Source organism: Xenopus laevis, chromosome 6L (assembly GCF_017654675.1).
Source record: "Xenopus laevis strain J_2021 chromosome 6L, Xenopus_laevis_v10.1, whole genome shotgun sequence".
Classification (NCBI taxonomy): Eukaryota; Metazoa; Chordata; class Amphibia; order Anura; family Pipidae; genus Xenopus; species Xenopus laevis.
The window spans coordinates 15,357,126-15,373,057 of record NC_054381.1 but is presented as its reverse complement, the minus strand read 5'-3'; the positions used below and the strand labels follow the sequence as shown (position 1 = coordinate 15,373,057).

Here is a 15,932-nt window from a genome sequence, read left to right as displayed (position 1 = left end):
GAAATGCACAGAGAATAACAGTATTCTGAGCTGAGGAGGGAGATGTACAAGCCCCTGCCTGACTCGTCTTCTCTCACCTCCCCCAAGTCCTTGTGCTGTTTATTCCTTATTCTGTGGCAACAAGTTGCAGGCATGGTTTTGCAGAGTACACAGCACCATGCTTTATATATGCTTCATATATTCTAATAGTCCTTTGGCTGCTGCGGAATAAACAGGGATCGGCGAGGTGTCAGCTTCTCTGGGAATGAATGTGTTAATGTGGTGGACTCGCCAGTGTCACAAAGGCATGGATTCTGTATTCGATTTCTGCCCCACACCCTCCCTTAAATGTCTGCCCTATTTGGCTCTGGGATCGCCTACCTGCCGCCCTAAACTTGCTGTGCAACGACAAATCCCAGGATTCTAAACCGGTAGAAATTAGTTGCTACAGGCTCGCCTCCCTCGCTCGAACTCACAGCTAATCAGCTGCTCCCCAAGCAGCCCACTCTGTGTCAGCTCCAGCACTCGGCACCGCATAGTGACGTCAGGGAGCCTCTCCAACGTCATTCAGCCGCGACACACAGGACAAAAAGACTCTTGTCAGTGGGGTTTCAGTGGCTCGTCAGCACTGAGGACATCGTGTGCGCATAAGTAAAGGGGAAGTTTGTAGCGCGCACAATCCTCAGTGCCTTAGGACAATTATTCGGATGGACGGCATGCTGCCTCTGTAATCGTGCTGCCTGTCTAGAGCCCAAAAAACGCTCCAGTATGCTAAACACTAGAATCCCGCCTGACGGGATGCATTTTGTTGAAAAAAAAATGTGGTGGGATGCCATCCCGCCGCATCCCGCCCCAATTCAAGCACTACATATGGGCTAATCAATAGATAATGAGCTTCATACCTCAAATGTTGCATACTACACATTAGTTTAGGTGTTCCTTTTTAGGGCAGAGACACACACTCAGAATTGGGGAGATTAGTCGCCCGGCAACAAATCTCCTCTTCTTTGGAGTCATTAATCTCCCCGAACTGCCTTCCCCTGTGTTCCAAATGGCTAGAATGGAAATCGCCGGCGGGATGGCACTTGGAGCACTTCGTTTCCCAAAGTCGCCCAAAGTTTCCTTGTGAGGCAACTTCGGGTGAACGTAAAGCAAAACACTCAGAGTGCCATCCCGCCAGCGATTTACATTCTAGCAGGAGGGAAGTCAGGGGAGGCAGTTCAGGGAGATTCGTCGCCCTGAAGAAGAGGAGATTTGTCGCCGGGGCGGCTAAGCTCCCCAATCTAAGCAAGTGTCTCTGCCCTTATAAAGAATACAATTTAGAAAATTTTCCCTATTGCATTTCTAACAAACATTTTAGATGCAAGTGTCTTCTTAAACCCTGGTAGAGTCAAATGAGGATCCACACGATTTCCTCTGGCTGTCCTTCGTTATCTGATGTCATGTCAGAAAAAGTGTTTCTATTGTTTAGACTATCTGTACTTTTTGATAATTATCTCCCTTTTGAAAATAAGGTGAGCTAAGGTTAAATAAAAAGCTTTTTATAGAGACAACCCATTTTCATAAATGTGCTTTTGCGGAAAAATGATCACACCAAGTATAAGGCTTTTTTATGATAGGTCAGGTTTTGCCTTTGTTGAGGGGTTTGTATGTGAGCTCATATTCTTAAAGGCCTAATAAAACTGTGCTGGAAGAGCTTATTAAAGCTTTTACAGAAATGATTCCATAATTTTATAGACCTCACAGGGTATACATAAGATTTGTGCTGCACAGTGTCGGCCAGTTAACTTACTTAGCAGGGTTCTTGAAGAGGGAGTATATCTACGTTCCATTTCACTGATTTGTTTAGTTTTTACTTTTCAATCTGTTTTTGCTTTTATTGAAATATTCTTCGCAATTTACAGTGCCCCTGAACTGAAAAATAATTCTACCAGCTGGCTGTAAGCCATTTGCAATTTCTCATATGTTATAGTCACTACATCACATTAGTATTTAGGGTTTCTGTGCCATTTGTTTTCCATTAAATATACAAAAAAGTAAGAGGGTATCACTTATTATGACCTTTTTTGCATGTGGAGAATGCGTCAACCGAACCCAGTAGGATGACAGCTGCCATTTTGAGACATAAACAAATAGTTGAATGCTACTGTTCATACTCCAGCTTGGTAGAAAATTCAGATTACTTTGCAAAGAAATGGGAAAAAAGCCAAACCTGACAAATTGTAATAGGAAGACAACCCGTATCATTTGCATTCAGTCAGGTGAAACCGTTGTAAAAATACGAGGAATATCATTTGCATCCAGTCAGGTCAAGCTTGTGTAAAACATGAAAACCTATGAATACATAGGTGGGGGAAAAGTGTCATGCCAGAAAAGCAAAATTTACCCTTTCAGAATAGCTGGAGGTTAGCTATTATACGCAATTGTGTTCAGGTAGCAGTGGTACAGTATATAAAGAACTTGGAAAAATTCTTTCCCTTTTCAGCCTTATTTTAAAATATTCTTTGTAGGATGATACCCTAGCAGTGCAGAAAGGGATGTTTAGCTATGATGAGGAGGACAGGTTGCTGAAACGTGGGATTAGGTTAGAGATACTAGATAAAGAATTGAAGAGGTTTGGGTTTAACTCTATAATATACCAGGCCAACACACTGTATCGGTCTGAATAGATCAATGGTGACAGTAGGGAAAGATGGCGCCAATAACACCATATAAGAGATTTTCTCAACCTGTGGCTCTTCAGCTGTTGTTGACATGTGTCTCCCTGTATCTTTAATTGATAAAATTCTCTGTAAATACCTGATCTAATAAACAGTTTTTTTTAACGGACTTAAGTCTAGCATTGAAAAATCTTAAACACATAAAGGAGGATTGCAGCTCCAAGTAATTATTCTCCTGTGTGACTTTCCACTTTACCCTCCTTCACGGCAAGAGTTATATAAGAAATTAATCTGCTGCATACTTCCATCTGCATAAGGTAAACTGATTAATATAGAACGTGATTTACATTTGTTTCTCTATCGCATTTTGGTACCTTCCAGTAAATTAGGAAAGTGTTTTTCATGACAACTTTATGATAACTACATTCACCCTCCACCCCCTCTTAATCAAATGTTCCTGTTGAACTTCATCTGTAATATTCTAGAGAGGTTGTATGCCTGTAATTCTCTAATTGGATGTGACTTCAAAATTAAAATGTTAAGACTCTTAGTGAAAGCATGGGTGAGTCAATTACAAAATAAGAAAAGGATACAAGCATTTATCTGGCAGACATAAACATATTACTCTCTTTAATTGAACATTTTCTTAATAATTTTTTCCTCGTGCCAGAGGCATCTGAAAACACACACAGGTCGTTGCTGAAGAAGTTGGAAAGCTGGTCCATTAACCTTTTTTGTGCCGGGAAGTACCGGGAGTTTCCACCTCATCAGGCTTGGAAAATGCATTGGCTAATTGTTCCTCAGTATCTAAGTTCTTCATGATCTTCAGTAGTTTGTAATTAATTTAGTAATTCTGAGAATGATCAACCCTGCTGCTCAGGGGAGCTTGACATGGTTAAAATCAAACATTGTTTACCCATTTACCTTTCTGCCTGTGGAAGACGTAGACCTCCCATTGCTGGCATCAAAAAAATGACTTTGGAGGAGGCTAAATCATTTCTATTGGCATGTAGACTTTATTTTCCTGTTGCTTGTTTTAAATAGATAAAAGAACAAACTGAATCATAAATTTGCTTAAAGTGAATATTAAGTGAATCGATGAATGACTGTGGTAGGGAACAAAAATTCTGTTGTATATTGGCTGTGTGCTTATACATGCGTGTGTCCATTTACATATTAAAGTCTAAAAGGGGTTATCTATCAAAATCCGAATTTACCTCGTTATTTCCTAAAATATACTCCGACCAAATCCTGACGGGTTATTTTCTCTTATTTATTAATCCATTTTCCCGTGAAAATTCCAGTTCAGAAAAAAATCATGAAAATTGTGGGAAAATTTGAAACATACAAATTTTTCAGATTTTCCGCCCCCCAAAAAATCTGATTTTTCCCTGAAAACCACAGAATCTTCGGATTATTGGACAAAACCCAGCGCAGATCAGGATATCTTCAGGTCTTCTCCCAAGTACTTATATACCTCAGCGGGTCTGAGATGCCTGATTTTCAGATTCTGACATTTTTCATCCTCGGGGTATAATATATCCTAAAAAAAAATAATTTTCACTATAAATTGTGATTTTATAGTATAAAAACTCGGGCATTCAGACTTTAATAAATAACCCCCTAAATGTAGGCCGCATGGTCACTTCCCGTTAAAATTTAATTTCACATGAATCTATGTAGACACAGAGGCACTTGCACACATATTTTTCTCATATTCTTCCTTACTCCCTTCAACCCTTCTATTGTTCCTCATTAACATTAACAGCGACAAGACTCTAATTATATTATCTAATAAACTAAACCTTTTGAAGCTATTTGCATATTATATGAAGAAATCTTACCCAACAAAATCACTGTGGATTCAATTACCATAATAGCTAATTATAGAGCTCGTCATGTCTTTAGTGTTACTGTGCATTTATCTTTCTCCTGTTGTAGCCTACAGCATGTAAGGTTGGAACAGAATCTTCTAAATATTGACTTTAACTGTGTTTAATTTAGGAGCTAAACGTATTTGTAAAACCAAAAAAAAAGCTCATTTTGTAAAAAACTAAAACTAATTTCAAGGTGATCTCTTTATATTAAGAAATATAAGATGTGCAATATTTTTAATTACATGTTAACATTACTGGTTTAGCATATTATAAGCCTAACTATGGACAACTTGGTGTAACGCATTAAGGCTGGTTCTATCCTCCTTGTTGCAATTTAGTTTTGCCCAAAATGGTGCAGTTGATTTAAAGAATTCCATATTTATTTGGCAAAGCTATCATTTTTATGATTTTGCACAATGCAATATATTGTGGCCTATATTTAGTTACATATCTAGTTGTAAATTGGGCTATATTCAGCCCATTTAAAGTTATCAACTCTGATTGCATTTTGGTTGGGGCAGATCTTTTTTAACATTGCATTTTTACAAAAAGTGGTCTTGTGAAATCACATCAAAATCAGCTAAAATTCTACCAAGTTTTATCCAACCAATAAAAGCTAGTTATTGTATAATAATGGGTCCCCTTTTCATTTGATGGAGACATTTTTAATGCAATGGCTGCTTCATCCGAGCTCTTTGACATGTATAATATTTCCAGATTAATATTTAATGTTGTGCATTTTTACTAATTTGTTCTTAAACTAATACCGTTTAATGATGCCTACTAAAACTGTAGAAATTTTGTCAATTTTTTTTTATTTCCAGCTGGGTGGCAGAGAATTCATAGCCTAGTTGGCAGTGATAGGGTTACTAGATTACAGAGGAAATGTCTCTTCAGTACAGCAGTTTTGAACTTCTAATTCTCTAAATGCAGATAATAGTTTTGACTTTGGTCGAGAGAGTTCCTCTTGTTACAATGATGGCTCCCTCTCTATTGATATTTTAATGAGCTTGGTATCTCTAAGAGTCTGTTCTGGGTGGAAAGCCTTGTCTCCGGTATAATTACAATAGGAAATTGTTCATTGACAAGAACCATTCCAAATTCCTGATACTTTAAAAAGCGGTAAGAGAACTTATTAGTTTGCCCCATCCCCAAAATACCCATTGTTCTATTTAACTTCAGAAAAATACTGAAAATTGGTTAGGATATTAGAACTGTATCGTACAAAATTAATTGTCCTGTTGCATGGATCTGACTGCTATTCAAAACATTTATTGAATATTTTTTTAAATATATAATAGTAGTATCTATTAGGAAATGCAATTTGGGAAACAATTTTGCCTTTTTTCATTAATTGTCTTGAGTTTTAGCGTTGATTGTTCAAGCTGCTATTACACTGGTTATTTTTTGAAGGTCAACACGAGTAAGTAAGCGTTTAATGCTTTTTAATGGAAAATTTAAGTTTTTTCTTTTATAGCACAGAGTATTTCTCCTGTTTAGCCCATTTGACTTAAGGAGCTTCCATATTGCATGCTTTTTAGATGCATTGTCTATATATACAAAAAAATATCAATATTATAATGCACACATTAAGGTGTTTTTATACCGGTATGCCAGTTGATGTATAAATAAATATTTTATTATAAAGGAAAATAAACCAATTTGCACCTTTGTTTTGCAATAGTGATGAAATATTGTATAGTGTAAAAATGAAAACCAGTGTTGTTATTACTCTGCTTGCTCATAGGTTCATGCTTGTTAGTTAAAATGATTGGTATCTGCCCTTATTTCTTCTGGAAAGTGGTTATAATGGTGTTGTAAGATGCCACTAATGGTCTATGTTGCAGGCAGATGCAATTAAGAGCCAGATTAAATTTTATGAGGAAAAGGTATCTGATTGTTTATCTCACGAAAACTCAATATAAGTCCAAGGGGAAATTTAGAATTGAATTAGGAGACGAGTTTTTCTCATTGAATTGAATCTGGCCTAAGTATCGAAAAAAGGAAAGTGTAAAGCAATAGCCTTTCAAGCTAGCAAATGCTAGCTCAGCTCAGTTTTGTATAATAAAGAGTTCCAACATTTGCATGACCACCCCAATCCAGTCTCTTTTCAATAGCTGATACCTTGAATAAACTCACAACTTGAATGTTTACTTATTTATGTAAAAACCTGAATATAAAAACTTTGAATCAGTGCAATGGGGGGGGAACTTCAATACTCAAATCGATTGAGTTATCGGTGAAAAAATTTCAAATTGATCACGTTTTTGAGTGCAAGCCACCAAAAAAAACAAAACTCACGAAAGCTAAAAACATCTTCAAATGGTTCAAGGGACCTCTGCCATTGACTTCTACATGACATTGACAGGTTTAAGCTGGAGTATTTTTGGATTCAAGCTTTTTTGCAGCTCCAGGACATAATAAATATAAAAAAAATTAGAGGGTTTTTTTTTATCTGAAACTACCCTCGAAAAACTAGAATTTTTTTCGTCCTTTGATAAATAACCCCCATAATGTCTGATAATTTCCGGGTTTTTTTACCTTAAAGTTACAGGCAGCCATGACGATTCCAAGAATCTTGTCATCTAAGTGTTAACCTCATGGGAAGTGAACAAATTCTAAACCCCCCTTCATTCCAAATAATTGCTTACAAATAATGGGTCCTAGCAAGGGACAGTCAAGCCTTGTTCAAAAAGGCAGCACCAAGCTTTGGTGGCAAATTTAAGCATTTTCTTCCAATGATTTTTTTTTAGGAGCTCTTATATAGTTTACAGAAATTAGATAATATCTAGCCATGTTTCTTATCTTGTTTTAAGTTTTTTTATAAATACAGTAGGTAACATTTTTAAATGTTTTCACCTTTTTGAGCACTTACAGACAGATTCAACATTTGACTTTTTACTGCAATTTTAACATGAATACATGAAGTTTCAGAAACTAAATTTTTCAAGATTTATTAAGTGCAAAAAAGTGAAAGCTCAACTATAAAAATTGGGCATTAAAAAGCTGGAAAGTTCACCTAGTCAAAGGGAGTTGTATTAGCAAAATTAAAGCTATTTTTCAATTCGACTTTTCAAGCTAATTTGGAATTTAGCAGACTCCTTGATGGTGGTATAGGGGGTCATTTACTAAAAATTTATCGCATACTTTTATTAAACCAATCTTAACCAAACTCCCATCCATAATTTTATCTTAACTCTAAAAGTTGGGTTGGGAAAAAAACTTTAAGAAATTGAGCAAAAACTCAAATCGTACAAATTTTTCAGATTTGACGACCTTGCTTGTTTTTTCTAGTTATCGCCCGAAAACCCAGAATTTTTAGATTATAGTACAAACCCAGTGCAGATCACGATATCTTCAAATTGTAAAATCTGCCATTAACTTCTACATGACATTGACAGGATTGAGATGGGGGATTCAGACATTTTGCAGCTTCGGGGTATAATAAATCTTGAAAACTTAGTTTTTTTTTTTTTGTAAAAATTAAAGTTTTTGCCCAAGAAACCATGACCAGAAAAAATCGAGGTTTTAGTAAATAACCTGACGAAGGGGGTACGCCCCCGAAACGTTGTATTGTTGGATTGACATTAAACACGGGAGCAATCCCTTGAGCATGTTACGTGTGCTGGAGTTACTTTTTGTTAGTAAATAACCCCCATAATGTTATTTTAATCTGTTCAAATTTTTTTTTAATTTTTACATTGAATTGCGGCTGCAGAGAACTATTTTATTTGTTGTTAATCTGTAGATGTATACATTTTTTGCGGCTTTTGACCTCTAATAGCAGTCAATCTTCATGCAAACACAAGCACAATGCACCCCTGCTGTGAGCTGAACATATATTAGAAGTCACTGAGTTGTGACCATATGAAAGCACAAGGCTTCTCACATCACAAAATTACATTCATAAGGCTAAGTTTCACAGCTCCTTTTAATTATACTCTGTTTATGATAGTGTAATATTGTTAACAAAGGGAAAGAAAAGTGACTTCCAGATACACTACTTATAAATAACCTAAATATGTTAGAGACAGCCATGTTTAATGCATGATGAAGGCCTGTTCTCCTTGTGGTTACTCGTGATGCACTGGTTGAGTTTTTTTATGCAGTCGAGTATCTGCCACAACCTCTTTGTGTTTTCTTTTAAACTGGTCTTGTGCCAACTACAGAAGCCTTCAGGGAACAATTTTCCTCTACATTTATCTCCGCCTCTTCTCCTTTTGTGGTATGCTGTAATTCAAACTGATTTTGAGAGCTGTGTGCAAAGCAGAACAGAGACCATAAAGCACAGAGTTTCAGGTTTATAAAAGAGTTAGAGGGGTTAGGGTTAAGTGATTACTGGGGTACCAGCTGTATCACCTGCCCTTGGACAAGAGATAAAGCAGCATGACCATGGCAATAACCTTCTATAATATATATGGTTTAGAGTTGTATTTACTGTGGTTGAAGTGAGTTGGAGAATGGGATGAGTAGCGTTTTTTAAATAATTTAAGTCCCTGCCAAGGACCCATATATATATAACTCCTAGAAACACACGCTGCAACACTCCGAATCCTGTGAAAGTGGTTTATTGTGCCAACAAACTAGGCAATGTTTTGGTCCAACGCCCTGTGTGTGTTTCTTGTAGTCCTGATACTAGGTTATGTACATCAGGCTTCTATCACTTGCATGTCTGTAAAACTCCTCCAAAGCTTCCACCACCTCCATGTCTGTAAGATTCCCCCAAAGAGCCACTACCTAGCTAATTTCTTGAGGTTCAAGTGGTGTTTCACAGGTTTTCCCTGTGCAATGTTTACACCACTTATTCCCTTTCATATCGATAAGTAAATGTGGGTTTGTTTGAGTCATTAACATCAAGTTAGACAAATAGTTGTCTTTAACCTGAATTTTGTTTCTCCTAAGTACAAGTTTTTCTTAATTCATCTTAATTCACACTTCACACAGCTTTGTCTCTTTGCATTTATTATTAACGGTGCCATATTTATGTGTATTTCACTTATGGAAATATCAAGAGCCGAAGGAATAGTTACTTCTCCTTTTTTGTTTTCCCTAAATTCTGTGTTAATGTAGTCCTGATTCAGAATGCATTTTAGTCTATTAAAGGACCAGTAACAGCATAACAGCAAAAACATTTAAAAAAAAAATGAATTAGCATGCTACGAAAAAAAGACACCAACACATAGGAGATAGCCAGGGAGGAGAAATCGAGCGCCAGAGTTTCGGTAAGTTATTTCTTATTAAAGACTTAGCGATTTTAAAGTTTAATATGTGTTGGCGTCTTTTTTCGTAGCATACTAACATATTTTTTCTTAGAAAATTTTTGCTGTTACTGGTCCTTTAACTATTGGCCAGAACTGATTATTTCTCTTGTCATAGCCATGCTGTATGTTATAATTGACTTGAGCAGCTGGGGTGGTTCTTAGCAGTACAAGAAAGTGAATCACCTGTAAAAGTGATTTACAGGTATAGAAGCTTCAGAAAGAACCCCTAGATGAGGTGTCTAGATATTTTTTGGTGGTGGTTTAGCCACATTCCAAATAACACAATAAAGGTCTTTGTAGTAGCATTGTCCATGCTAAAAAGGTTTAGGCGGAACTGGAACACAATTTTCTGTGTAAGAAATACTGAAGAAATCTTTTTAGCTTGGAATTTAGCCTATAAGGCAATGACTCTGTCCAGAAATAGCAGCCTCTGCCGTGTATGGGGGACAAAAAGAAACATTGCTGTTACTGAATTTGTTAGCAAGCAACATTTTTGGAAGCTATAATAAAATTATGGTCTACTGAGTTCTTAGGCAGTCCTGGTGAACAATAAAAATATCTTGGGAGGCCACATCTTGCCCAGGGGTCACAGTTTGAAATGCTCTGTTAAACAGATTTGTGTGTGAATGTGCACTAAACAGGGTACAGCGGTTTGATTATAAAAACTTAGACCTACTTATGTCAATGTATTGCTTTGGAAAATTACCATCACGTACTATTGTTGATATAATGTGTCCATACCCAAAAGTAGTTGAAGGCAAGAAACAAGTTCTGCATAGTTTTGTAGATCTATACTTCACCAGCAACTAGACATCGAATGAAGATAACAGAACAACTGTTACTGCCACTTTAAAAAGTGAGTGTAGACTTTAGAAACTGTGATGTTGGCATGCTGAAGCTACATTTGCATGTGTCATGCACTATAGAATAGAAATGGTTTATAAAAATTCACTATAGTATACAAAGAACAGCTCAATAACCAAAAAATTATTTAAAATATAAGTTTGGGAATCTATAACATTCACTACCCTTAGATCATTTTTATTCTAGCCTCCAGTGTTTTTCTGCTTGCTTCTAAAAGTGAGATTACTTAGTTTCTATTCAGTGTCTTTCATAAATTCCAGGAGATTTATATGTTTATTATTCTTAACATGTATTTTTAGAGCGCCAACATATCACAACTTTTTTAGACAAAGATAATGAATTTAAAATCTTTGCAAATAGTAAATTTACATTTTTATTTTATAGAATGTATTTTACTCAAAATATTTTTATTCTAATTGTTTATTCGGAAAACAGATGAATAACAAATGTGGTGAAATATGCTTGACAAAACAATGTAGTTCTTTTTAGCTCTGTAAAACAAATGTCACATCCAGAAGGCTGGATTTCAAATGGAGCATGAATGAAACAAAAACCTTGCCAAAAATTTTAATTCTCCAGTCTGTATTTATTTGATTTGTGTCCAGATGGTGGTGAAGCAAGGAAACCCTTTGTGTAAATGAAGCACACATGTGAAAGTGCTTCTCTAATGTAGTCATTGAGACCGGAAGGGTTCATACTGTGTCTGAAAGGAGACAATAGAGACTGGATATATCAACATTGCAGAAATCGAGTTCATTTGTGATTCAGCCCCTTTGACTGTGGTTGTCATGAAAACTTCCTACTTTGATCAGCAGAGGGTGGAGAGAAAGCCTTCTAAAGGCCCAAAGATGCATCAGGATTGTTTACTGTGCACTTGGCTTCACTTCACACCAATATTCCGGAAAAGCTAAAGAGATAGGACCTTCTTGCACCTTGACCTGTCTAGACTAGGGTTTGGTTTTTTTTCCTGCAGTTACCAGGAGTACTGTGTGCTCTTTGACCCTTTTGAGTATTTTGCGATGAGACAGACACTAAGTATGCAGCTTCCATGTAAAAGCTGCTTAATGCAGAAGAAAGGGAAATGGTACAAAGACAAGAACCAGCTGTTCCAAAATAAATATGAAACTGTAGAACCTGGGAGTAATATTTTGTAAGCTATGGTTTTTTTTTTTTGTTTTGTTTTACGAAGCCTTTGGGAAACAAAAACAGCTGCACTGAAAATGGAGTACAACACGAGCAATGGCTTTTCTGCAAATCTTTTTTTTTAAATGATTGCAAGAATGTTTTATATTGTAGGCAAATATTCAAAAATCATTCATTGTCATTATTGTTTGGAGTTGTTTTATTTCATGTTACTAAACAGTATATTTGTATTTCTGTTATTTTTTTAAGGTACCCTTAGCAAAATCTGAATTGTACTTGACGGAAGTTTTGGAAGAAGTATGTGAAAAAATGAATGATTATGGACTCTACGTGGACCCCACAACTCAGGAAAAATCATATAAAAGATTTGCTCCTAGAGATAACGAGGGAATTGGTTCAGTGGATTTCAAGAATTTCCAGTTCAATCCTGAAGAGTCAAACTCTTTAAAATATGCGGTAAGGGTTGCTGCACGAATGCAGAATCATTTGAACTTGTAAGATTTAAGCTGTTGTGTTTTACATGCGTGATAGTTTCCACTTGGAGGACAGCATATTAATGTATTCGGTATGTTTTAAAAACATAACCTTGTTCTTCTGCACGCAATGTCAAATTTAATTTAGAATTGCTCATGTTAGAGGAGGAAACATGGAAAACTAAGATATGGCTGTGTTTTAAAATTTTACCTATTCCAAAGTTTTGAGTAATATATTCTCTTATACTCTCAGTTTCCACGTAGACCACAGTTACATATTTTATAGTTCTACATGAACCATATATAAATACAGTGTTATTATTTTAAGCAGTGGGATTTTATATTTTTATGCTTATTTTGATTTACGCAATCTTCAAGAATATTAAAAAAAAAATTAATTTTCTGCAGCTCAAAATGTACTAATTAAAAATAATTTGCCTTGTCGAAATAGTAGGCACTTGCATAGCATAGAGTCTAGCGATAAGCGATGATCTTTAAAACGTTTAAAATTCGTATCTGTTTTAAATGTATTTATTAAAATATCAGAAATTGTTTATCCAGATTTATTATGTGTTTTTAAATGTATATTCTTTTGGAGGCATTAATACACTAAAAGCAGTGTTAATTATTTCATACATATCACTGATTATTTTAATATAATATTAAAGTCTCAGATTATTTTAATATGATATTAAACTATCCTAATTTCAAAGTAAAATTGAGCCACAAGCCAAATGCTTTTGAACAAAAACCTTCTGTCCTAGAACTTGCAAAACTCTAAATTCATTCTACACTTTGTGGCTTCATTATTCCTGCCTGTCTTTTTTTTCCCCCCCGATAATGTCTTGCAGTGTGAACGAGTAGTAGAGGAGCATGAAGACGAAGTGTTATCAGTTATCACCAAGGAGACTGATAATCTTGCTGACAAGCTGTGCACTGAGGAAACAGGTATACGATAGAGCTTATACAGCATGCTTATTTATTTCTCCCCTGTCATTTCTGGAGGTTGGACTTACAATATAATGCATTGTTTTTAAATCCCACCCCTTCATAGATATCTGGGAAATCACATTAATAGCTTTCTGATGCAATGTCCTGTCTGTGTATTTTGCTTTTTTTTTCCCCACTGTGCATGTCTTATAACAGTGCTCTTTTCTTATAAGTTTTTTATTTTTTTAAAAGCGATAAAATCTACTTTTGGAATGTTTGGTGCATAAATAGTCCCAGCAGCCAAAAAAAAAATAAGACCTTTGTTAAAAGGCACAGTGTATCTCCCTATAATATTCCAGTTTTGTTGATAAAATTAGCAAAGGCATTTCAGCAACAGTGCCACATACATTAACCTTTTGACACTCTTTAAAGTGTTCACCGATGGTTGGTTGATTTAATTTCCCACTAAGATAACATGTCTATTACAAATCGGAGCCCTGTTCCCTGTAACCTTTTAAACTGGAAGAGCATTGCCACCATGTTTGTGATGGAGATTTCTCAGCAGACCCCAGTGATATGAACATCTATTTGTGTGGCCAGTCAAGTTCACATTCACAATAATTGGTTTTGCTTAAAATATTAATGATCAGAAGAATAATAAGTTACAACACGAAATAACCAACACAGTCTTTTCATGATAAGACACTTTTATATAGTTCGGCAGTCAGACGTGTTTTTTTTTTTTTTTTTTTCCCCCCACCGCCGCATAAAGACCGTCTGTTTTGGGGGCAAAATGCATTATGTATCCAAGATAAAATATTGATTTTCGAACCAATGACATCTTAAAATGAAGGCTTGAGATCCTGGTATGTAAAGGAAAAAACCCTGAGGTTTTAAATAAATATTTAATTGAAACAGTATGTGCTTATAGATCTCCGCTCATGCAGCTGGGGTTGTAAATGAAGTTGATAGAAGTTTTGACATTTCGTGTACTATAGTGTATCTATGGGAGCTTGAAGGTAAAGCAGAATAAACTGCAAAGTGTGCTGCTTTGTGGCTCTTTCAAACAATGTTGTGACCTTTCAAGCAAATTTAAGATAATAGCCTTTTTTTCTTATAACTAAGCAATGTTGCTGTTATTTATAAAAGAAAAAAAAATCACATTTCTCCATTGTGAAAAAAAAAATCAGTGTTTCAGTCAATTTTATAATCAATAAAATATTGCGCTATACCTCAATGCAAGCATCAGTATTATTTGTGTTTGTTGACTGCTAGTTTACAGTTGCTTTTAGTTTGCACATTTGGGATTAAATTCTAATTTTAGATTGGCAAATATTTTAAGAAAGAATAATTTGAAATAGGCCATGGTACTGTAATGCAGCAATGTGTCGTAAAATATGCAAAATTATTTATATTATATTAGTTATACTATTACATTCTTAGTTTTGCTCTTACTGTTTACTTATTTAATGAAAACAATAATTCATGGTTAATAAGCAATTTCACCCCGTTTGTCTAGTTATGCTTTCAATTTTATATTTAGGAAAAACAATATATAATATATACATTTTAATTGAAATCAGATTCGGATTCTCTTACATCTGCACTAGTTTGTGCATTACAAATATATCTTTGCATTACATATAAATTATAATGTGGTGAGTGGTGACCGTTATACTTGTAAGCTTATTTAAATATTATGAAATTGTTTGTTACCTAAAAAAAAGGGAAAAATGCTGTACAATTTTAATAATGTAAAAGTCCTTCCAGGCATCATCCTGTTTGGTTTACCACATAAATGGGAATTGTCTTTACAAATTATGCTTCTTTTAGTTATCACTATTTACTATGGAATATATTTAGTTGTGTAACAATAGACTGTATTTATTGTTATTATTTATTGAATGGCTATTTAAGAACAGAATTAAAGAGTAGTCATGCAGCTTTTATTTCCCAATTTTCTGCCCGTTAGATTAATTTGTTTTAAGCAAATCAAAATGAAAATATAAAAACAATTTTTGCATAGCCGTGTCAATATCACGATTATCGTAAAATACAAAAATGAAATAAAATTTTTATTTTACTAAAGCTGAATGTTTCCCGATATACTTATTCCTTTCAAGAAAAGACTAAACTATACATATATTTGATGCACCTTTCTTAGTGGTAATAGTGTTATATCTTGGTTTTCAACTTTAAAGTGAATGGTAGAACAGGCCTGTTTTAGGGATGTTTCCATGTAAAAATCGCTTTCCCACATAATTTTACTGTGTCACCTGTACTGGGAAAATGGGATACCTTTAATATATTCTATTTTTGACTCATACCGAGTAGTAATTTCTAAAGTTTCAGCTTTGTGTACATTTATTGTCAAAGTTTGTTCAATGTTCTTTCTTTAAAAAAACAAAAGTAATGATTATTGATTAGTATACCTTAATTATTTTGGGAGTGGACAAATCCTTTAAAAATGTTCATCAATGTATTGCTTTGACAGCCAAGGTATACATCTGAAGACCATGTGAAAAGGATTTAAACCAATTTGTTTGCCTTCTGTTTTTCAGATTAATATTCAGCATCAAATAGTTGCTAAAATTAATCCCACACACTCCCCAAAAATGTAACCTTTAATGCATAAGAAATATTTTTCTGCATTTGTATTTAAAATTAGGTCTAGATAAATAATACTTACTGTACAAGTAGACATAAGTTGCTCCTTACCAACATCTTCAATTCTTATCTGTGAAT

The 15,932-nt window shown here is 34.9% G+C and overlaps 1 protein-coding gene across 2 annotated transcripts in view; it reads left to right on the top strand.

Moving 5' to 3' along the window:
- The window catches only part of cnpy1.L (canopy FGF signaling regulator 1 L homeolog), a 71,476-nt gene that overhangs the window by 53,660 nt on the left and 1,884 nt on the right, over positions 1–15,932 (top strand). For both annotated transcript variants that reach the window (XM_018267134.2, XM_018267135.2), the window contains exons 4-5: positions 12,034–12,240; positions 13,109–13,205. In XM_018267134.2, the coding sequence (XP_018122623.1) occupies positions 12,034–12,240; positions 13,109–13,205 (304 nt within the window). The remainder of the gene's footprint in view (positions 1–12,033; positions 12,241–13,108; positions 13,206–15,932) is intronic.